This window comes from Pelobates fuscus, chromosome 2 (genome assembly GCF_036172605.1).
Source record: "Pelobates fuscus isolate aPelFus1 chromosome 2, aPelFus1.pri, whole genome shotgun sequence".
NCBI classification, from domain to species: domain Eukaryota; kingdom Metazoa; phylum Chordata; class Amphibia; order Anura; family Pelobatidae; genus Pelobates; species Pelobates fuscus.
Window position 1 is genome coordinate 392,219,382 of NC_086318.1, and position 25,318 is coordinate 392,244,699.

Below are 25,318 nucleotides of genomic sequence, written 5' to 3' on the forward strand. Positions count from 1 at the left end.
CATGCTATATACTTGTTTAATACTGAAATCTTTCTTGGTCTTCCTGACCTTGGCTTGGTATCAAGAGATCCCCGAATTTTCCACTTCTTAACAAGTGATTGATCAGAACTCACCGGCATTTCCAAGGCTTTGGATATCTTTTATATCCTTTTCCATCTTTATAAACTTCCATTACCTTGTTACGCAGGTCTTTTAACAGTTTTTCTCTGCTCCCCATGGCTCAGTATCTAGCCTGATCAGTGCAAATACGTGTGCTCAGTGCAAATTAAAAAGCTACAGGTATAGGAAATTAACCTTTAAAGGGACACTCCAGGCACCCAGGCCACTTCTGCCCATTGGAGTGGTCTGGGTGCCAACTCCCACTACCCTTAACCCTGCAACTGTGAATATTGCAGGTTTCACATTGCAGGGTTAACGCCTCCTCTAGTGGCTGTTCCTGGTTTATAACACAGATTTTCTGTGCTATAGCATCGCTGGACGTCCTCACGCTATGTGAGGACCTCCAGCGTTGCTGAAATCCCCATAGGAAAGCATTGAAAGCATTTTCAATGCTTTCCTATCGGTAGGTCTAATGCTGCGCATGCGCATTAGGTCTCCCCCGCCGGCGGCTGCGCATGCGCAATAGGGCTCCCCCGCCGGATGAGTTCGGCGGGGGAGGAGCGTGGGCGGACCATGAATACATGTATGTCACTGAAGTGGTGTTAACCCCTTCAGCAACCTGGGATGGGGGGTGGGAGGGAGAGGGGACCTGCAGTGCCAGGAAAATGGTTTGTTTTCCTGGCACTGGAGGGTCCCTTTAATTGCCATTTTAACCTGTGTGTCACCTTGTGTGTCTGTAACAAGGCCATACATTCAAGGGTATGTAAACTTTTGATCAGTGTCGTTTTGGGTGATTTCTGTTATCATTATGATTTTAAAAGGTGCCAAACAACTATGTGATTATAAATGGCTTCAAATGATCAATACCCTTCAATAAAAGACATTTGTTTTGCATGAACAGTCATTTCAAAATCAATGCCAAAATGTCACCATTTTGCCAGGGTATGCAAACTTTTGAGCACAATTGTATATGTATACAGCCGTCTACAATACGATTATTTTCAATTCCCTACCTAGTCACAGAAGCAGGGTTACTTACTGAAATGAGAATTCAAAGTCAATACAAAATGAATGTCATATTTAAGACCAGAGCAGATGAATTGAAAGCATACCTGACTTAGAGATTTTTCCAGTTCATCTCTTTTCACCTTAAATGCAAAATTCACTTTGAATTCATTTTGAATTCTCACTTTATGAATAACACTGATTGCGATTGGCATGGATCTCCTTGCAGAGTTAAACTCTGATCACTCAGCTCTGTGTGTTCTGTCTAGGGACGTGCTGGTGAAATACTAGGAAAGTCTTCAATGACATCACTGGTCATAGCTGAACATGGATATTTAGCCACTTTAATTCCTATCAATGCATTTGGACACTGCTAATTGGTTTTTGAAAGACCACTAATTTTTGGATCTGTTGATAGAAGGTAGTCCTAGATTTGGAACGAAAACCTAGGTTCACCCAACATTATTTGGGGAAGATCCCTACCTATCTCAAATACTGAATGGCAGATTTATCCCAACATGGAAAGTTAAGCAAGAAAACCAAACAAGCAAGAAAAAATACCATCATCGGGACATGAAGTAGTTAATGTAATGTTTTTCACACCTACAGTGTTTTAGATCAACTTATTATTAAACAACATAAATGTGAATCACTTGCAGTTAAATGCATGTAACGATGTGATGTTTCTTCACGTGCTATTGGCCAATGCAGGATCTGATTTTTTGTTCTGTAACGGGTCGATGCTGTGACATGTTTATATATTTTTGCATCTATAAGCCCAGGAAGACTTTTTTACACCCCCTTATACAGCTTCTAACAGTTTACAAAAGTTGGAGGATATATTAATTTTAATTTTTTTGCCTACATTGTGAATTTCTAATTTTGTAGCTCACTCTTTAGTAAATAAGCCCTTTAAATTAACCCCTTTTTAAAATGTTAGACATAAACAATACTTAAGACAACGAGATGTATGCCAGTAGTTTTGAATAATTATTCATAGCAATATTTATCCTATTCATAATCTAGAATGGATGGAATTTGACAGGTAACCCTCTGCCCAAAAATGCCCAAAAGGAGATGTTGCCCAGAGAAAACAACAACATTCTTGAAAAGAATATTTGTTAAGGAACATTTTTTTTTTTAAAAAGTAATAGAAATTTGACCCAAAAAAAAACAAAATGTCAAAAATACAGGCACTTTTCTTACTTAAAGTTTTAATTAATTGTTCTTGTGTCTTTTTTCTTCTGAAGTTCCACAGAGTTTTAATGCTCCTATAAGGCTTCTCAACATAAGTGGATATAGCGCGGAGGTTGCCTGGGCCAGACCTTCAGGGGTGAGAGGCGTAATTGAGAAATACCTTTTGAAAGCCTATCCAGAGAACAGTCACAATGTATTTACCAGCAGTGCTGTAATTTCTGACAACAGCAAAGCTAATGGTGAGTGCCTTTGTTAAAAAAAAAAGAATTTTGTTTATTTATGTCCTCTATGAAACCTCAAATACTTGGGGGTCACTGTTAAACTGTTGCACGCCAACTGTCAGTTTTCTAATTAACTGAATGTAAAGGAACAATCCAAACAGCCTTCTACATTATGATTATTGTGTTTTCCCTACCAAATCACACATGCAGGGTTGATTATATTTCTTACTTGTTTTGTGTTGATTGTATATTTGTATTTTAATATTACTTTGTATTTTAATATTACTTTGTATTTTTAATATTATACTGCACCCTATTGTAACAATGCAATGTTTGTGGACCCAGGGCATTCTTGAAAATGAGAGGATTATCAATATATCCTTCCTGATAAAATATTTTATAAATAAAATAAATTTACTAAAGTGAGAATTTAACGTGAATTTCATATTTAAAGGTACACTATAGTCACCTAAACAGCTTTAGCTTAATGGAGCAGTTTTTGTGTGTCGATCATGCCTCTGAAGTCTCTCTGCTAAATTCACTGCCATTTAGGAGTTAAATCACGTTTGTTTCTGTTTATGCAGCTCTGGTCACACCTCCCTTGGCTGTGACTGACACAGCATGCATAAAACAAAATGGATACACTTTCAATCAGATGTAACTTTTAACTTTTAAGTTTGTATCTCCTGCTACATAATTAAACTTTAATCATGTAGCCCATGGATCAGCGCAGCTAGGGGAGTGGGCCTTGACAGAGCCAGGAGGTAGGGATAACAGCCATAAGAAGTTGAGTGACAGCTAGCAAACTGTGTGGGGCAGAGCCACTAGGGGAGTATTTATACCGGCCATCTTATGAAGTGGCCATCTTGACTAAACCTAAACTTACCTGTCAGTAGTCCCTCCCACCCTCCCTAAATTTGGTTGGGTAGATAATTTTCCCGTTTTTTTCACAGCGGCGGGGAATAGCCTGGTTAAATCAGGGGGTAGATGGAGGAGGAAGTGGGTATCCTGAGTTTTGGTGTGGATTAGGCAGTGTTGCACGTGGTTGGTAGGTTCGAACCTGTTGGTGGCCCCAAACCTGGGTGTGTGGCGGTGTCTTGGTACACCCCTACAATTGATCTGATGGGTAGCAGTGTCTAGGTACACCCCTATATTTAATCTGGTGGTTAGCGGTGTCTCGGTACACCCATACAATTAATCTGGTGGGTAGTGGTGTCTTGGTACACCCTACAATGAATATGGTGGAAATGTGGTCATATTGGACGGCCAGTTTCTATGTTAATATGTTAATTAGATTGTTATCTATTTTTATTATTGTGGGGTCATTGCCAGGGGTATGTTATGTATATGGGGGATGTAGACTTTAATAAGATTTGTTGGCAATGACCCCATTTGTTATTCCTTAATTAATTAATAATTAATAAAGCTGTGGAATAATTTTGCCAACAATATAACCTGTGTCCGTGTCTTAATGGGATTGGGGTAAGGTTAACGCACATGCCAGCAAATCCGACTTTGCGCCTGTCACATACAGGAGGATCCTGTATAGTCCAGCAAGCTATTAACAGGGCAATGGTTAGGAAATTCTAAATTAAACATAATTTGCAATAAAGGAAGTATAAACATTAGATGACTGATTACAGGAAGTGTTTAGGAAGGCTGTGTAAGTCACATGCAGTGAGGTGTGGCTAGGGCTGCATAAACAAAGTGATTTATCTCCTAAATGGCTGATAATTGAGCAGTGAAACTGCAGGGGCATGATATGTACAACAATACTGTTTCATTAAGCTAAAGTTGTTTTGGTGACTATTGTGTCCCTTTAAGGGCAGAGTAGCTGACTTGAAAGTATAATTGACTCAGAATAGTTTTACCAGTTTGGGTATTTGGACCCTAAATTTGAAATTAATTTAGAATTCACTATTATTTCTCACGTTAGTGAATAACCCTGATTGTGATTGGCACATATCTCCTTGCAGAGTTCAGCTCTGATCCCTCTCTGCAGTGTGTGATCAGACTGGGGACAAGCTGGTGGAATACTAGGGAATTCTTAAATTGCATCACTGGGTCATTGCTAAGCATGGATATGGATTAAGCTAATCTAATTTCCATCAATGTAACTGGGCACTGCTAATTGACCATTGTGTGACCACAAATTTTGGGCTCTATATTTTACAATAGCGGTCTCTATGAAACTACTGTAGTAAACGGACAGATTTGTGTGCATAAAGCGTCTGTCTTTGGATGTGAAAGACGTTCAGTGTTTCTCTAGGATTGATTTCGTTTTTTTGTATTCCCCTCCTATCCGGTGCAAAGATAATTGTTTTTTTAAACTTTAACAAAAACTATAATATATACTATTGCTAATAAATTGGCACAGCATGGAATACTGTATTTCCGTGAGTCTTCCAAGTGCGGTGCAATGCTAACATTTAACATTCTAGTAAAATGACCTGTTTGTGTTTAAATGTACAATATTTATAATGTAACATTTCCAGTTGCAAAGAGAATGAGAAAGATTTTTGTAAAGATCTAACTGAATTTTGGGGTGTACAGCCTGCTATCCTATGGTATGAATTTAGTAAGAGAGTACAAAAAAATAAATAAGTGTGGTGCATGCGTGGATATATCTGTTCTTAAAATCTAAAATATAGGATCCGAGACAAAGAAATGAAAAATGTGACCATTTTGTTACTGCGAATGATAGTGGAATTAGTAGCTGACAGGTTCAAGCCTTGGACTTTATTACATGTAAAAAATGAAATACTAGTTATGTCTCCTCAGTTTTATCACATAAAATATATTTATGGTTCTGAGAAAAACAGGGTGACCAGCATCACTAAAATTGTCCGTTGGCAATAACTTAGAGTAGATATTTTACAGGGTTTAACCAGATTTCACTATCAATCTGCCTAATTAGTAATATATGCTGAATATGATATAAATTACTTAAAAGGGGAAGAAGGTAAAATATGTTTTATTCTGAACACTGAGCTGTGATCAATAGGGTAATACACGGTTTGTATTTGTTTGTGGGGCAGACTAGATGAAGGGTATAGAAATAATAGATATCGGCTCCTTGTGATATGCAGCCATAGAGTCTTTTGTGTGCATTGTTCTTAAAGGAACAATTGAAGCACCATAACTGCTATATCTTGCATTTTCTTTCCTTCGGGTCCACCACAATCCTCTCCCTGCCTCCACCACTGCTCAATGAAAGATGGAAGCTTTCTTCACCGAGTCGTGACCTGCAGTGCAGGGCTAACTCATTGGCTGAACGTGATCACCTGACACTCTCAGCCAATGAACTAAGGACAGCTGATGGAAGATTTGAACAGGCGCTTCTGGCTCTCACTGAGCAGCAGTGGAGGCAGGGAGTGACACCACATGGACACCAAGTAAGAATTGCAGCCATTTTGAAACATTGAGGGGTGCCGGGTCATTCCTGGCACCAGAACCTCTGCAGTGTGCTGTTGTGGTTATGGTGCTTGGAGTGTTTCATTAATTTCTCATAGTTTCCAAATGTGTATAGTTATTTGTTGTTTGCTGCATATATACTATCAGCATCTACACAAGAATATTATATTGCTTTATCCTTAACCGTACAATATAATAAGACGTCATTTTACATTAACATTCTTATTTATGACCTTGGTATAATTACACTTTGTTACAGGAGTAGAAATGCTTGGGTTAATCTTACTCTTGAGCAATAGTGACAAAAAAGTCTAAAAATAAAATAAATGATCAGGGAAAGATTTTCGGTAAAAAGCAAAAATAGTAAGTACACAAATCATCCATCTTAAAGCATTTTTCTTTGCATTCCTAATGTAGACTTAATGCACATTTGCACACACAAGTACTTAAAGTGCATGAGAGACTGCATAATGCATCCTTTCATCCATCCATCCATCCTTATCCATCCATCCATCTACCATCCATCCTTATCCATCCATCCATCCATCTATCCATTATCCATCTATCCATTATCCATCCATCCATCTACCATCCATCCATTATCCATCCATACATCCATCTATCCATTATCCATCCATCCATCTATCCATCCTTATCCATACATCCATCTATCCATCCATCCATCCTTATCCATACATCTATCCATCCATCCATCTATCCATTATCCATCCAGATCTATCTATCTATCTATCTATCTATCTATCTATCTATCTATCTATCACTCCTGTTTGCATACAGTCAGTAATGTGTACTTAGCCATTAGCAGACCTGTGTAAGAGTACCGCTAACTGTCAAATAGCAGATGCTGTCTCTCCAGAAGATGATAAATGTCTAACCCAGTTATCATATTTAGTAATGATATATCAATATCATTTTATAAGAGCAAACACTGTATGGCTATTTGCCCACTTAGGGTTATCACTGTTAAAAATGATAGTAATAAGACAAGAGAATACATTGTTCTGTGTAGAAAGCCAGAGGCTGGTCTCACCCATCAGATGCTGAAAGGGTTAAAGAGGCTCATATTCCATGGCATTCTATTTTTTATTATTTTATTTTTTTTACATCTGCTAGGGGAAAAAAAATGACTGCATAAATGTCAATCGTGATCTTTGTTATGGAAGTGCTGACTTTGTACTTCACACTGAACTCTTGCTGAGTGTAAATTTCACAGCCAGGCGATAAGATCAGAGGGAATCAGTGGGTAATGAGAGCAGAGCAGCCAGTTTTTTAATTGAATTAAAACCTAGGTGACACCAAAGTAGACACCTGTCCAATTACAGACAGGCCTAGGTGTTTACCATTGCTGTACAAGCGATTTGAAGATGACAGAAATCTTTCCGCCCACAGATTAACATAATGAAGGAGAACAGATTACAGTGGATGCCGGCCAAACTGCTACCTTGGCAGCTTAAGGGGGGGGGGAAGAGTAGATTGCTGAAATATGTAAATATAAACCGTACACACACTCTGTTATCCAACATTTGCCCTTTTTGTACTTGTTAGTAAAAATGAACAGGTTTGCATTTATAAATGTCAAATTAAAGTACTCGAGTTATGTGTAATGTTCTGCCCTTCTAATGCAAGGAAACAACACAAGAAAGGTGTATTCATATTGTATAATCTAAATCCCACTGTGGACTGGCAGAAAACAATATCTAAACACAAAGATAAAGCACCACGCTTACAGCAGCAGTAGCTTAGTATCCAACAGCTTAAAATACATAGTAAAAACAAAGAACGTTACCTGCGCTCTGGCCTAAATCCCCATGTGCATTTAAACAAAATGGAGGCTCTTTAGTTTTATTCCAATGGCCATTTGAATATATAAGCTCACCAGCCACGTCAAGGCAAGCCTCAATAGGTGAGTTCCTACACTAGCCATTAGATATGCTGATATCAGCCAAGAATCTCCAGGGAGACGGCAAGGGGGATTTTATAAACCCTTTCACATTTAACCCTTTATAGGGCTTCTAAAAACAATAGCTGCCTGGAAATATTGTAGAAGGCTTATCCACTAAGCAGTGACTTGTAATGGGTCGAATTTTAAAATTTAGGCCAAAATGAGGGAGTTGGAAAAATGTCCATGCCTCTTTTCACAAGTCAGCTGTTAGTTCACCAACATATTTTGGAATGGATAAACCAAAAAGGTTTTGTTTTATTTTTCTTCAAAAGTTTAACAATCACTGGAGATTCCTCAGAAAACCCAAATAGGAAACCTTGAAGGCGTGTTATAGCAGAAATGGGGCAGCCACCCTCCCACCACCATATTGATAACATTTTTGAAAAAAATATAGCCTATTCTGCGGGTAAAGACCTCACAGAAATTCTTAGTTAAAGCTAATAGGATTAATGTGGTCATACATTGGCTGTGGGTTGTCAGATCCTGGACTTTCTAGGAGACAGGCCAGCTCATCCTGTCTTATAGGGCTGTCTTTGCATAACTGCATCAAGGGATGGAGTCCAAATACGTAAATCTATAGCATTATTTTTGAACAGGGCATGACCTGTCATTGATATGGGAATTAGTACATGAGGTTAAATGGGCACCGCTCAAAAAGTCGAAGGGCAGAGTTAAATACCGGGGTAGTGTCCAGCATCCATCTGTCTTTAAACTTCTATTATGTGGACATAGTTATTGTGCTTGAAGTGTCACTTTAACATTCCATCCCTAGACTAAACAACAAGCTGAATACAAACCCAAGTTCGCTCAGGTGATTGTTTTCTAACGTGACCAATTATCTCCAATACTGTCAGTGCCTGAAGGTAATTGGTAGCTGGAGCCCATGAAAACGGAGGTCAATACAGTCCTCTCAACAGTCCCAATTTTAGTAGGACAGTCCTGATTTCAAGGTTCTGTTGTGCCATCCTGATTTTCTTCTCTGAGGTTCTGCATCTTAGGACTCACCCTTCCCCTCCCAATCTCATTCTTCCCAATGTTGATCAGGAGAAGCATACTGAAATAACCAAGCACTGAGTAGTAAAGTCTCAAAGTGTGCCATGAGGATATTACACACTATTATAGCTTTATTGTACTTCCAAAAGCATGGAAGAATAGAATGAGTTTGTACTTGATTCATAGGAGCCCCAAATGGAATAAGCATGTTTTGTGTGAGAGACATATCTGTTGACTACCATGGCTGCATGATATTTATTGAATAGCAATTTCTCCATTGCAGTCTATAAGAAACTTGCTATTCAGTAAGAATAGTAATGCCTTACTTTGCTAAGAAAATCCAGCCTTGTTTATGATGCACAATGATGTTGCTTTAGGTGTGAATATTGTAGACAGATATTTGATAGAGAAATGGCATACAGTGTGTTTGTGTGTTTGCATTGTATGTGCAGTTTTTCATAGAAGCTATGCTTTGTTTGATTATATGGAATGTCGATCAAAAGTTAGTCAACAAAATAATGGTAGATAAACAAATAAAGTCCTTATCTTACTGCAAAATAAGGTTATTAATCCCCCATATAAACAATATGGTTACTGAAGATATAATGAACATAGAAAAGGATGAATATGTATATCATGGTGCAATACAACTTGATGTAGAGAACTTTTTCAAAATATGTTAGCGCTATATAAATAATTGGAATTGTTTATAAACAGTTAATGAATAATTAATAATTATTACAATTAGTATAAATTAAATTCGCCTGTGAATTAAAGGAGACATGTAATACAAACTAAAAAAGCAAGGACATTGTCTAAGCTTAAATAAAGATTATCCATTTAGGCAATCCAGGAGGGTCCCTAATTAGTCAATTAACCAATACTGCACAAGAGTATTGTATAGCTCAATATGCTGCCTCTTTGCCTCATACCAATAAGCATTATCAGAGACACTGGAGGTAGAGAGCCTACAAACGTGAGGAAATATTGCAGACAGATGAACAAGAGTCCCAGAAAGCCGTGCTTTGCCAAAGATAAATATGCTATCCTCCCAGGTCAAGTCAAGAATTTAAAAAGGTACTGCACTTGTCATTAAATCTGATAGAAGGTAAGTTGCAGAGCCCTGCTAGCCCATAGCTTTTTCATAAAATGATGGATGTGTCAGTTTGAACACTGGGCAAGAGTCTTTTATCTTACTGAAATCACAGACGCCAAAGTTGACAATTTCACCCAAAATTGAACAGATTGGCAGCATTATGTGATTTAGGCCCAAGAGGAACTCCCCCCCCTCCCTCCCCCCCCCCCAGAAAAAAGCAACAAAAAACAAAAACAACAATAACTAGAAAAGCTACAATTTCTGGGTAAATTGTGTGAAGTGTTCTTGCCTCCACCAGTAGTCTACAACTGGAGTTGGTGGAGTAACTGTTATTATTTATTTATATAGCACATTTAATTGCAACGTTGTTGCCCAAAGTGCTTCACAGTTACATTAAAACATACAGTTATAAAAACATTAGCAGGTGTACAAAAGGCCCTGTCTATGACATCACTTGCTGCTCCAGCCTGGCACAGGTCAGAGTATTTTGGCGGTTGCCATCTTCAAACGGTCGTATTTTAGAAAATATAAATCCTACAGCGAAGAGCTTTATATTGTGAGAATCACAAGACACAGACCTACATTTTGATGCATTGTATGTCTCTGAGATATTAACAATGAAGGCACAGTCGCAGTTTAGAAATTGCCCTTCAAATTTGAGCTGGCTAGAGTGGAGTTTCAATGAATGTCAATGGACGGCGTGAGTTGCAAACAAATGGTCATATTGTGAAAACTATCAGGACTATGGCTTAGCCGTGGACATGTTTAGTGGCAGCAGGGATAGCTGAACGTTTTGATGTAAGATTTGTGTAGGTGGGCTTGAAAATGAGTGGTGGCAGTTTAGAAATCATGTCCTGATTTTTCAGCTTTTGCCAGTTCCCACTCTAGTTTTGAACATTTTGCCATTCATTCCTATGGGACCAATTTTGCCACAAGAACGACGATATTCCGTGAACCATTCGGTGAAACGTTCCACAAAGTAATAGCAATCCAATCGGGAACAATCCGCACGTTTCGGTATATTACTGTCTATGTAGTGTAAAAACTGTGGGAGGAGTTAGGGTGGTAAATTTGGCTATAATAATAAGAATAATAATATATATGTGAGATAAATAAAGTGGTCTTGCTATGCAAGAACACTTAATAAAAAAAAATCTCCCCTGCAAACCCATGACAATGCCAAGTTCTGCCTGCAGCCCAATCCACCTTTATTGAAGTCACTTTACCTCACTGCAGGGGGAGGGATATTCCCGAGGATGGGCTGAAGGGAAGATTTTGGCAACATGCAGAAGGGGGTGCAGCAATTAGTTGTCTGTCACCAGTGTGCCATGGGTGCTGACGACAGATGACAAATGTGAACATATTTAACATTAGCTAACTCTGAGCACACGATACATCAGTTGACGGGCCCCAGCATACTGTTTTTCTTTTAGAGTTTTTCCAATTTCTAAAATGCGCGGTACCTTTGACATGATCTGTTCCTTTTTCTGTAATATTTTGGCTAACTTGCTGACGTGTCTTTACAGGGGGAAATTATATTTAATCATTTTACAATTATCAACACATTAATGGCTGCCTATTATCAAAAGAAGTAAAACATCATTCCAAGATGGTTCCATTGATTAACAATAGCAGTTCAAATTAATCCCATGTTTAAGTTGATAATAACAATTATTAACTTCAGCAGCATTACAGCAGAAAACGGTTGTGACATGTTTGAATTGTGATCATGTCAAAAAAATGGAATGCAAAATTTTCCAAAAGTCAGAAAAACATTACTGATTATATTGTATTGTAATCTGCCCCAGTGACAGCAAGAGATGGTTAGAACTTGAAAAAGACATAACGTACTGGAACAGGAGAACAGAGAGCTTAGGGGTAGATTAATTGAAGGGTGGATAAGAATGATCGAAGAGTAGGAAGAGCACAAGAAGCAAGCACATAGCATGGTAGAGGACTAAATAGAAATGGGTAACATATTTTAATAATACGAAAATCCATAATTTATAGGAGCGCTATATAAGAACTGTTAAATAAATAAAGGTATTGGTTACACAGAAAGGCTAATCTATGAGAAACTCTAACCTAGCAATTTAAAAATCACTATAATTTTTTTAGATCTGCGTAAATATGAAATAATAAAATCCTATATAAAATTTTTAGTGTTCTTAAAGGGGTTATCAGCTTTATCTAGAATTTCCTATATCCCCCTTCTCTCAACGAATACAAATGCTTTGAAAGTCCCTTTTGGACAAATTTTATGTCCCATTTATTGGTCATACAATTTAAACGTTTTGTTTTTAAGCCTTAAAGGGACACTATAGTCACCTGAACAAATTTAGCTTAATGAAGCAGTTTTGGTGTATAGAACATGCCACTGCAGCCTCACTGCTCAATCCTCTGCCATTTAGGAGTTAAATCCCTTTGTTTATGAACCCTAGTCACACCTCCCTGCATGTGACTTGCACAGCCTTCCATAAACACTTCCTGTAAAGAGAGCCCTATTTAGGCTTTCTTTATTGCAAGTTCTGTTTAATTAAGATTTTCTTATCCCCTGCTATGTTAATAGCTTGCTAGACCCTGCAAGAGCCTCCTGTATGTGATTAAAGTTCAATTTAGAGATTGAGATACAATTATTTAAGATAAATTACATCTGTTTGAAAGTGAAACCAGTTTTTTTTTTTCATGCAGGCTCTGTCAATCATAGCCAGGGAAGGTGTGGCTAGGGCTGCATAAACAGAAACAAAGTGATTTAACTCCTAAATGACAGTGAAATTGCAGGGGAATGATCTATACACTAAAACTGCTTTATTTAGCTAAAGTAATTTAGGTGACTATAGTGTTCCTTTAAGTAGAGTTTAATACTTGAATATTTTTCACATCTGTAATTTCTGGGTCTGATTACTCAAACTCTTTCATGATATATCCGATTTCAGTGTTCCCAGCATACAGTAACATTGCAGGACAAGTAAAGAGATAAACCAAAGATTCGGAAAGTATGAAAAATGGCTGTAAATGAAGATTATTGAGGACAGTACAGTTAATTTCCTAGCAATGCCCTGAGAAATGTTTTACCATAGCAGAGCTCATTGATAAATTAGGTGAGGTTTAGGAAAGGAGCCAAACTATGAAAGTTCCACTGAGGACATGGCATGTTGTTTTATGTATTTAATTGGAATGATGTCTTGTGGGAAATATTATAATGCAAGGAACTTGGCAAATGCAGTGGTAAAATACAAGCACATCCAATAAGGTCAACAGGTTTTCACATGATTGAATTGCTACATTTGAAATATCGCATTTATTTAACTTAGAGTCTTGAATCAAAGTGTGAAAGATGAGTGGATACAAATCTCAGAAAGGTGCCCCTGACCTGGTATCTCCCGGGATCGTAGGACACACATTTTTCTAGACAACAGATATATATGTGTTTGTGAGTGAGTATATGTCTGTGTGTGTGTATAAATATATATATATATATATATATATATATATATATATATATATATATATATATATATATATATATAGCATAGTGGTATATGCTTTATGTAAAATAAATTAATCATTATAAATAAAACTTCAGCTTATGTCAGTCATTTTCTATTATTATTAAAGGAGCACTATAGTGCCAGGAAAACATTGATCATTTGTTCCAATAAATCTGCTTTTTGCAATATCCGGAGTGCCTGGACCTGACTTTCTTCTTATCTGCTAAATTGGGCCTGGAGCACCTGGATTGTATGCGAGAGTGCGGGATCTTTTTGTGTATACTATGTTTTATTCTAAGTGCTAGGTCTATGCCTACATTTCATTGCATTTCAGCAATTCAGCTTTTAATTAACAATTGTAATTAATGATTCAGTGTTTAGTGAATAAACCCTGGTGTCTCCATTTGTGGCTTCTAAATCATATTTGCAAAGGTAAAGTGGACTTTTGTATTCTAGGAGTTTAGCTATTGAATAGCAATATATCCAAAGATGTAAATGGGAGAATTTCTATTAAGTAACCATAGTAAACCCTTACTAAGCTAGGAGAATACAGCCCGGTTTCTTTATTTAGTTGTTTTTGCTTAGATTTGAATAGATTTTCTTACCATAGTAATAAAGAAAATAGCTATAAACAGAGTTTTATCGACAGGTTCTAATTGCATCAATACTGAAAACTATGTTGTTCTGAAAACTGTATTCAGAACTTTAAAGTTGCATTTAACAAGTTTAAAAAAATAATTACCGTATTTCTTGGCGTATAACACGCACTTTTTCTCCCTGAAAATGGGGGGCAAATGATGTGTGCTTGTTATACGCCGATATACATATTTTTCGCTCCATAAGACGCACTTTTTTTCCCCTCAAAAGTGAGGGGAAATGTCTGTGCGTCTTATGGAGCGAATGTGAAGGTTTACTTACCAGTCTTGAAGCGTGGGCTGGTGTTCAGCGCGCACCGCTGTACTGGAACTTCAATTTCAGGTTCCGGTTTCCGGCGGGACTGAAAGGAAGTGCGCACTCAGTGTGAAACCAGCCCACGCTTCAAGACAGGTAAGTAATTATGGGACAAGGGGAGGGAAGTGCACTATGGGACAAGGGGAGGGGGGGGACACTATGGGATGAGGGGGGGAACACTATGGGAGGGGGTGGAAAATACTATGGGAGGGGGGGGAGAATACTATGGAAAGGGGGAGAACACTATGGGATGAGGGGGGGAACACTATGGGAGGAGGGATAATACTATGGGAGGGGGGGAAATTTCCTTCTTAAAATGAGGTGCGTGTTATACGCCGATAAATACGGTACATTTAAAAAAAAAATGAACACTTCTAAACCTTTTTTTTTCTTGCCTTTAGGCACACTGAAAGGCTTGCTACCCTTCACAAAATATGCTGTAACGCTATCTGTATGCACTTCGTCTGGCTGTAGTGAGAGCTCACATGTTCTCCACATCTCCACTCTGGAAGAAGGTAAAGTCATTTCAGAGGTCTTGACTTCTACATTTCAGTCATGAATAATAAAACAGAAGAACTAAATGCTGCAAAGCCATTTGCTAAAAAACCCGAACCTAATTTGATGACAAAGTGCATTGCCAGATCATAATTGCTCCATTTTTTTGGGGGGTGCTAAAATGAATCAAACTCCATACCCTTTAATGACATACATCTTTAATAGCTGTAATGCAGATTAATGGGCTTTTTAATTGCTGTTACATTGTTCATGCAAGAGTCTTGTCATTAATACGAAGAATCTGAAAGATTAATGAACACTTCCTCTTTCCTCTATGCCTAAGAAGTAAATCTAGAGACAGTCTGACTAAAAAGAATTGATTGTACAGCACAGTACGAAATTGAGAATCAAATGGTAGATTACCATGGTTACTCTTAAGTGCTATATACAAGTTCTGGCAACAATTATTTTAAGATGATAAAAAGCACCGAATGCCAATTGGTGCCCATATTAATCATTCCATCATGCACACTCTTCGTGCAATCCCTCAGCTTTTCTGCGTTTGGTTAAAATCCAGGATAGTATCAAAACAGACAGTATATCTCGAAGAATGTAAATATATGTTTCCATCTGTTTAATGAATGAGTAAAACTTTTTTTTTTTATCAAAGTGAACACGATACAACAATGGGTACATGTTAAAATAAAGAAATGTACAGCAGATTGAACATTAAAGTGTGTATATTGAACACATAGCGACAGCATGTAAAGTCCTGGTGATAACAAGTATGAGTAGTTGGGGAATTAGAAAATGTAAACAAGGAAATTAAACAAGGGGAAATTGCTATCCATGAATTAGCTAAAGGAAAGGAAATAAAAAGCATTGTACACTGTGTATTTTGACATGACCAGCCAGGTATAGAGACATAAATATTGATGAGACAGGGTGGTGTACGCTAGTATAAAGAAGGGGTGCATAAGGTTAAGAATAAGTTTAGTTTGTGTGAAACTTGGCTTGCAGAACAGGCAAAGTTCTTGTGTATGACTTCTCTTCACACTTTGCTGCCAGTGTGCTATGATTGGTCAGTTTTCTAGCACTCTTACTAATATTTCATAGCATGGGACATTTTCCCACACAACACAATAACTGACATAGCCTATATAAGTCAAGTCCACCCCCCCCCCATTGTTTTATTTAGAAGCCATGATATTATGCCCCCTAAATGATATTAGCAACCACAAACTGGCCACAGATGGGTGCAGGGGGGTAGGCATTGACCTGTACACTCCCCATTCTTTTTTTTGTTGTCCTCCATCTGATGCCCATGCATGGGGGCATGAGGGGGGGGGGGTAAGTCACCACCTATTGTTTCACAGGCCCCATCCTCATGAGATGGGGCCTTTACTAGCAACTGTGCTAGATCTTCAGTGGGCAAATTGAATGTTTATTCAAACATTGTTTGAATAAAAGCAAAGGGAACACTAATTTTTGAATATACATCCTACTGGATGCATTCAATCCCAATTCAATTTAAAACAGGTGATTTGTGAATATTCCAAATCCTATACTTTGTATGGGATTCGGATGCGAAAGCACTGATTTTAATCCAGATCCGGACGGATGCTTGCAGATGATTGCTGGAGATTCGTTCGGGCTGACCAAATTCTTACCTTATTTGGCTTTAGTTTATATGAGAATTGACATTGCAGTTAGAATACGGTCGTTTTCACCATATTTTGTCCTTCAGGACAAAATCTAGTGTTTAGTGAATAACCCTCAACAATGTTAGTAGGGGGTGAGGTTCTTTGTTTTTCCCCTATTTTGCTAACTATAGTGGAGTATGGTTTCGTAAACATTCTGCTGAGGATGAGAAGTCAAAGATTTCATATAATTTTTTTATTAAGCAGATCACTTCATCCCTGAAGGGGAAGATCATAGGGCTGTACCACCAGATATACAGCATGGTGATCAGGGATAAGTTAAATTTCCAACACAAGTTAGACCTATGTGAGTCAATAGTGGACAGCTGTGAGGAGTCATGTATCATCAACTCAAAAGCTTAATGTTAAGTTTGTGAAATAAGTTGCAGATGGTACATTTGTGGAAAAGCAAGAACATCGGTGCTTCAGTCATGCCAGTAACAAACCGTTTGAACAGAGTGATATTCTCAAATCATGACCCTTTGATCGGGTTGAGGGCAAGTTTGAAAAATAGCACATATAAATTGTACTAGCATTGATACGATTGTTTTAGAATAAACGTTTTAGTGTATGCATAGATCAAAACCCATTTGAATTTTTGCATTTTGTTCCTCAAATAATAGACACAATTGTCAGATAACACTTTTCCCATCATTATTAATGTTGCCCCCATGTTGTCATGGACTTCAGCTTGGTGTGTGTATATATATATATATATACATATATATATATATATATATATACCATTATTTGTCTACCCATTAGTTCAACAGACAGATCATGTGTGGTATTTGAGAATCATATATGCATTATATATATATAGTTATCTCCGGACACCAACATTTTTATATATATATATATATATATATATATATAATTATTCTCACTATGCATAGCGAGCGAGTAAAGGTGAGTAGAGATAGTTTATGTCTGAAGGGGAAAGTATTTGCAAATTGCCTTTTTTTGTCTATGGAACATACAGATTTTTGTGTGGATGGTCCTACATGTTCTGCACGTAAGATATATGACATATTTGATAGAGGGATATCATCTATCCCTAAGAATACCATCAGTATGACATAGACAGTATGAGGGATCATCGACAGAACTATTTACATGCTTAAGTGACACAGACACTGCTTCACATGACTCTGGTACTACAAATGACAAACAGAATAACAATGACAACAGAATAATGTATATGTGAGGCTAGTATGATATGTTACTAGCCTTGAGGATAATTGCCCTTGTTTCCATTGTCAAGTAGAATGACAAAATTAGCGATTTAAAATATATGCCCAACGAAGGGTAATGAAGTTGCAACTCATAATTAAGTTGCCGTTCCTATTGTTTTATACACACGTTGACTACACATATTGTCTTATATATATGCCGGGCGTAATTATTCATATCCTTAACATTATTAACAAATCGTTTTAAATTTCTAAAAATTGCATTAATTAATTTTCAAGTAAGATTTATTTTTGGTGTATCTGTTTGTGTTAATATATATAAACTAATGATGGGGCACGCTAACATATAACAAAAATAAAGAGGAGATTAATGCAGAGACACTCTCAAATGGGCTGTGGTTATGCAGAAATAGATTTTCCTGTAGAAATCAAATAAGACCACTGGGAGCGTGTGTTTTTGCCTCTGCGAGGACTAGACACAAAGTCAATGTTCAATTGTTCTATTCTCATTCCTTCCTGCTTACAGACAGAAAACTGATGCAAGATGGAATACCTACAGTTCCATTGCTTAAACGTAACATTTAAAAGATCATTTGCTTCAACTGCACATTTTCACAATTGGATTAGCATTTCTTAACTGTTATAACTACAAAAGGCTCGTCTCCAACCTTGTCAGTAATTATCCGCCGTAAGCTGTTGTTATTAACAAGAGCCAGTAGATATTAGCGACTACAAATTACCGCGTTTCTTACCTTCTTGCAATTTTTAACAGGCTATCGTTAGTATTGTCTAGCGCACATTATAGAGATCACCGCGTGGCGATTACCACTGTGAAAATTGAAAAAAAAAAAGAGCATGGAACTATAAAGAAACTTTGTAACTGCAACGGGGGCAATGCTAACCCTTTCAGTGCTACAGGGAAGGGCCGTCCAACGCATTTCTCACTGAATACATTTTAAAATAACATCAAATAGTAAAACACTTAGATGACTAAACATTATGGTCTCTTATATTCATTGTATGATATTCGATTTTATTAAACTTTTATTGTTATATTTTTAATCTTGTCTATATTAAACATATAGAAACAAATTGGGATTGCTTTTATGCTCTGATGGAAACAAATAGTTTACTAATAAATTATTTATTTATTATTTACAGTTCCAGGAGAAGTCCAGATTCCAACTGCGAAATCATTTCCCAATTCATTATATTTATATTGGTCACCACCCAGGAAACCAAATGGCAAGATAACAAAGTACATATTATTTGTGGATCGGAACCAGATATACATGGGGAATGAAACAGAATTCAATGTGACTGGTGAGTTCTTCTTATCTGGCATTCCGTTTTATTTTTTAACCCACTTTTATTTGTCCATGTGAGAAAATATAAAAAAAATGTTCTCTATTTTTCTCCATCATTCTTACCAACCTCTGACAATTCCAATTTTTTCCTCCTTTGTACTTTATTTTACTCAACCATTTCTTACGGTTGGTGATATGATGGAAAGCTAATGTCTGATGGTTTTATGATTCCATCTGGAAGGTAGGATATCATTTCCTGGTAATACACTTATTTGTCCAACATATAGTGAGGTGTAGTCGTTGCAGATTATTTAGACAAAGATCTTGCTCCCTCAAAATCTACGGATACAGAATAACCAGGATCCCTTCCCCTTTAATATAATGCATGGTGGGAAAAGGGTTAAATGCAGAGAGCCATTGGTACACAGTGCTCCTGGCACTAATAATCCCGAAGGCATAATACCAAGGCTATATAGTGTCAGCGCCCTTATAACAACTTGTGACATCCACTAATCAAATAGAATGTCAGGGTGTGTCTTACCTCCTTTGATATACTAGTGCCAAAACATCACTAAGCACACAGTGCAATGGGGTGCCAAGTTCAGCAATTTCTAATTTCTTAAGAACAATAAAGGAGCATTCCAGGCCCCTAAAGCATATTAGCATTCTATAATATTATTAATAATAATAATAATAATAATAATAATAATAATAATAATAATAATAATAATAAGTGAAGAGTGTGTCCATTTTATTTTAAAACGTGGAGATTTTAGTAAAAAATTACATTTTTATAAATTAACCATTTTACAACCCCTGGCTGATATGAAGACTAACCTAAAACTAAAGATTCAGACAATTGCTCAGAGAACATGCATTGCAAAGACTTCTTATTGAGCTACATTGGGAAGTCTGTGAATGGACAGCTTCAGAATGTCTGGGCATGGTTAGAAGGGGAGGGCTTGCAAAGACTTTAAATAAGAGATCTCTAGCTTTTGCAAACTGTTTTTGGATATAACCCTTATGAAAATGTATCAATACATGCATGTATGTTTTAATTGATGTATTTCTACTAGATAGTGTTTTTTGTTGTTCTTGTTTTTAGCAGTGGGATATCCCTTTAAGATAAAAAAAAAAAAACTTAAAAATTGACTTTCTGATTCAGTTTTTTTGGCTAAAGTTTTGAAAGTCACTTTTTCTGAACTCAAATAGTGTGTGTGTGTGTGAGTGTGTGTGTGCATGTGGCGCGCACACACACATGTGCATGCATGTGTGTGTACTTGAAGCCACCAAAAAACTGCACCAGCAAACTGCAAACAATTTTATGGAAGCAACAAGGAAAATATGATAAAATAATTTAATAAAATATAAAAAAAATATATAATAAAATAATGTATTAGCTTATTAATGTTTGTCTAAAATTAAAAAAGAGAGAGAAGAATAAAGAAAAATGTGGTTGTGCTGTTGTTTTCAGTGCTTTTTAACAGTCTCCTTTGTTGAAAGCAATCAACTAATTCATTCGATGGTGCTTTGATATTTTATACCGTTAGTGATAAAAAACATGTAAAAAAAAATGCATAAATCTCCTTTTCCTGCTGTAAACAGATCTGAGCTGATACTTTGGTGGGTCAGCTCTGACACTGAAAAATGAATGTAGTTAGAAAACCACCTGAAGGCCATTGAAATTTTTGTATAATAAATAGCAGATATTTTAAATCAAACTTTTTCATTCTTTTTTCAAAGGTAATGGATTTTTGTAACCATAGAAACCATGTTCAACTTTTTAGATGAATTCATAAAAGATGAGAGCATTTATTTTGGAATATAAATGACCACATTATGAATTATTAGTAGCTTACTAGCTTGTGGGTGAAAAAAGATATGTAATATATTTAGGACAACTAGTGTGTATAAGTATACAAAAGAATACAAATCTGAGATAAGTGCTGTATATGTGTGGTTGCAGCAAATTAACTCACAGTACTCTTTAGATTACATGAGTATGTCACGGAGCTTCTCAGCGACACAATGCACAATAATGTGTGCTGCATGTAAGTATATGTACAGTAGTGAAACAGAATAATGTATTCTTCATTTTCAGTAGACACGTATTTAAATTGTTTTTTTTGTATATAATGCTTTGGTCTTGCGCTTAAAGGCAATCTATAACATAATTGCTATCATTATATTATTAAAGGAGATCTGCCATCTTTGAGTCTTCAACACCCTCCAAGAGCACATAATCTTCTCAAATCAGTCTGAATTCTATCCTTAGACCCAGGTGCGTACCTAGAGCATTTGGCACCCAGGGCAGTTCCTTTGTTTGGCACCCCCCCACCTCCGCCCCCCCCCCCTCCTCCCCCTCCACACTTTAAAATGTAAAAAAAAACACCCAAAATCTTATTTTAAATGTTTTCATTTTTTTTATAATTGCACAATTGTGTACATTTTGAAAAAACCCTGTCCTGCCACCTTCTACAAAACTTCTCTCCTGCCCGCCGTTCTATAAAACGCATGTCCTGCCCCAGTTCTGCAAAACCCCTGCACCCCCCTTCACAAATCCACTGCTCAGCCCCCGTTATACAAAATCCCTGTCCACCTTCTACAAACCCCTGCACCCCTCTTCCATAAAACTCCTGCACCCCCTTTCCCACAAAAAAACTGCCTCTCCCTCTGAAGCCCCTGCTCAGCCCCTTACAATAGAATAATTTTTTTTAACACAACAATATTAACAACAGTCTTCAGAGTCCAGTCCCAGGCACATAGTCACTCGCAGACAATCACACAAAGTTACAGGCAGACAGTCACACAAACAGTTACAGTCACACATACAATTACAGGCACACAGTCACATGCACACAGTCACAGGCAGTTAGTCACACAAACAGTCACACATACAATTACAGGCACACAGTCACATGCACACAGTCACACAAACACACAGTCACAGGCAGACAGTCACACACACACACACAGTCACAGGTGGACAGTCACACAACCAGGGCCGGTGCAAGGATTTTTTTTTCCCCTAGTGGTCCTTACCCCCCCTCCCCTAGTGGTCCTTACTCCCCCCTCCCCTATTGGTCCTTACTCCCCGCCTCCCCTATTGGTCCTTACTCCCCGCCTCCCCTAGTGGTCCTTACCCCCCCTCCCCTAGTGGTCCTTACCCCCCCTCCCCTAGTGGTCCTTACTCCCCTCCCCTAATGGTCCTTAGTCCCCTCTCCCCTAATGGTCCTTAGTCCCCCCTTCCCGTCCCCTAATGGTCCTTGCTCTCCCCCTCCCCTAATTGTCCTTAGTCCCCCCTCCCCTCCCCTAATGGTCCTTGCTCCCCCCTCCCCTTATGGTCCTCAGTCCCCCCTCCCCTAATGGTCTTGCTCCCCCCTCCCCTAATGGTCTTGCTTCCCCCCTCCCCTAAGGGTCCTTGCTCCCCCCCTCCCCTAAGGGTCCTTGCTCCCCCCCTCCCCTAATGGTCCTTGCCCCCCCCTCCCCTAATGGTCCTTAGTTCCCCCCTCCCCTAATGGTCCTTAGTCCCCCCCTCCCCTAATGGTCCTTAGTCCCCCTTCCCCTCCCCTCCTCTAATGGTCCTTGCTCCCCCCTCCCCTAATGGTCCTTACCCCCCCTCCCCCTCCCCTAATGGTCCTTACCCTCCTCTTCCTTCCTGCCTATGTAGCGTGGCCGGGTGGCGCGGAACGCGGGACAGGAACTTCTGTTTCCTGTACCCGGCCGCCGGCGGTGCTAACTTCCTGTCATTCCGCCGGCGGCCTGGTACAGGAAACAGAAGTTCCTTTCCCGCGTTCCGCGCCGCCCGGCCAAGCTACATAGAGTGACCGGCAGGAGGGCGCGCTCTGCGCTTCCCTCCTGCCGGTCACTCAAACCCGGCCGCCCTCCACACAGCAGTGCTGCGCAGCCTGAGGCTTGCCAAAGCGCACAATAAAGAGGTGATAAATAGCATACAATAAAGGGGTGAGGGGGCAGCCCTGCCTCGTACCATTATGTAAGCTGAAAAATTTCAAGTTAAGAGCTGGTCCTGTAACCTTAGCACTTGGATTACTGTACAAAACCATAGAGCTAACCTTGAATAGGCCTTGAATCCCAAAGACGTCCAATGTCTCAGACAAAAAATTTGAGATTACCCTATCAAAGGCCTTCTCAGTGTCTAACGCCAAGAAGACAGATGGGACCACTTTTACCTGCATCTCTGAAATTAGGTCTATTCATTTCCCCTGTTCTTTCTGGGATAAATCCAGATTGATCTGGATGGATTATTTCTCCTATTATATTTTTTAACCTTTCAGCCAAAATTTTTGAAAATATTTGTTGATATCCAAATGTATATGTGATATTGGTCTGTAGTTTTCTAAAATAGTGGGACCTTTCCCTCTTTCCGGGATTGGACAAATAGAAGCCTGTAACAACTCATCTGGTATGTTCCCTCTCTCTCCCAAAAAATTAAATAGCCTGATCAACAACGGGGAAATCACAGTGTCCGCAATTTTATAGAATAGCACATTGTATCCATCAGGACCTGGTGATTTCCCAGTTTTTAATTTTGAAATTGTGTCCCTCACCTCTTTCAATGAGAAAGGATTATTAAGAAAATCTCGAGCCTGGTCGGTAATCCTAGTCAATTTTAGTTTAGACAAAAAGTCCTTTAGTGCAATCTTGGGAATCTGTCCCTGTTTAAGATTATATAGTGACTGGTAGTAGTTCTTAAAAGCTTCTGCAATTTTAGATGGTACTAATATAACCCTCCCACTCACAACAAGGTGCTGCATCCTTGATCTTTAATTTTTTTGCTTAAGTTTATTCATGAGTGTTTTCTCCACTCTATTGCTTGAATAATACAATTTCCATCTAGAATTATATATGAGCCTTTCCAGCTTCTCATCCAATTTCTCCTTAATCTCCTTCTGGACATTATTTATTTTTCCCACAGTGATGGGATTTGGGTTCCGTTTATTTATTCTTTCAAGATTTGCTAACTCTAAGTATAGGTCCTTTTATTTTTCTAATATATGCATCCGTTTTGATTAAATATCCCCTGATTGTACATTTTAGAGCGTTAAATAATATTGGGTCTGTAACCTCATTATTATCATTACATTGTAAAAATTGTTGTATTTTTTTTACATAATTCTTGTTTAGCTATGTCTGAAATTAAATTCATTCATTCAGCTCTTACTTTGTAATTAGAATTATTATGCAGAAAACAGGAGCATGGTCAGACCATGAGATATTGCCTATATTTGAGGAAATACATTTTCTAAAATTTGCAAACTTTCTAAAGATGGTATCAGTCCTAGAATATGATAAGTGTCTATTTGATAGGGATGTGCATGAGAAAATTATTCGGTTCGGTTCTCCGAAATATCCGGTATCCGAAATTCGGCACTTCAGCACTTCGGAAATTCGGCACTTCGGACATTCAGAAGCATCCGAATGTCTGAATGTCTGAACTTCGTCCGAATTTCAATTCGGACCGAACCGAATTGCACATGTCTACTATTTGAGTAAAAAGTAAAATCTCTCTCAGTTGGGTGTTGGGTCCTCCAGATATCATATAAGCTGTATTTAACTAGACAGCTGGCTCATTTTTTAGCATAAGTCTTGTTCTTCTTATCTACATTATTTCCCATCCTTAAAGTGGCACTGTCATGCCGAACTTACCTTTCTTTCCCCTTCTCTCCCTCTGTCAGGATCTGTTCTTCATTTCTTCCTATCTGCTCTAGTTTTCTTTAACCCCTTAAGGACCAAACTTCTGGAATAAAAGGGAATCATGACATGTCACACATGTCATGTGTCCTTAAGGGGTTAAAACATAAGGCAAAGTAGGGACTCAAATTCAAATGAAATTCCAATCCGAACAAAGTCCCGAATTGCATCCTAACACGGATGGAGAAACTGTTCTCATTCTGTTAGGACGAAATGTGGTAGTTTCGCCGGCATTCTGTCTAAATGACAGGACGTTTGGGAATACTGACAGGAAGCATCGCTAGATCATGGAGGAAAGGTGAGAATTGTGGGAAATTTGCTCTGACCACCGGAAATGAAGCACACTTTGCTCCTACGCTGGTCATAGCTGGTCAGGCGTAGGAAACCTCCATAAGACAAAGTAATCCCTTCTTTGTCTTATGTTTTAAAGAAAACTAGAGCATATAGGAAGAAATGAAGGACAGATCCTGACAGAGGGAGA

At 38.1% G+C, this 25,318-nt stretch overlaps 1 protein-coding gene across 1 annotated transcript in view; it reads left to right on the forward strand.

Moving 5' to 3' along the window:
• Positions 1-25,318, forward strand: part of USH2A (usherin) — an 800,771-nt gene that overhangs the window by 374,769 nt on the left and 400,684 nt on the right. Inside the window, exons 29-31 of the mRNA XM_063441883.1 lie at positions 2,355-2,540; positions 14,832-14,945; positions 18,980-19,141. Of these exons, the coding sequence (XP_063297953.1) occupies positions 2,355-2,540; positions 14,832-14,945; positions 18,980-19,141 (462 nt within the window). The remainder of the gene's footprint in view (positions 1-2,354; positions 2,541-14,831; positions 14,946-18,979; positions 19,142-25,318) is intronic.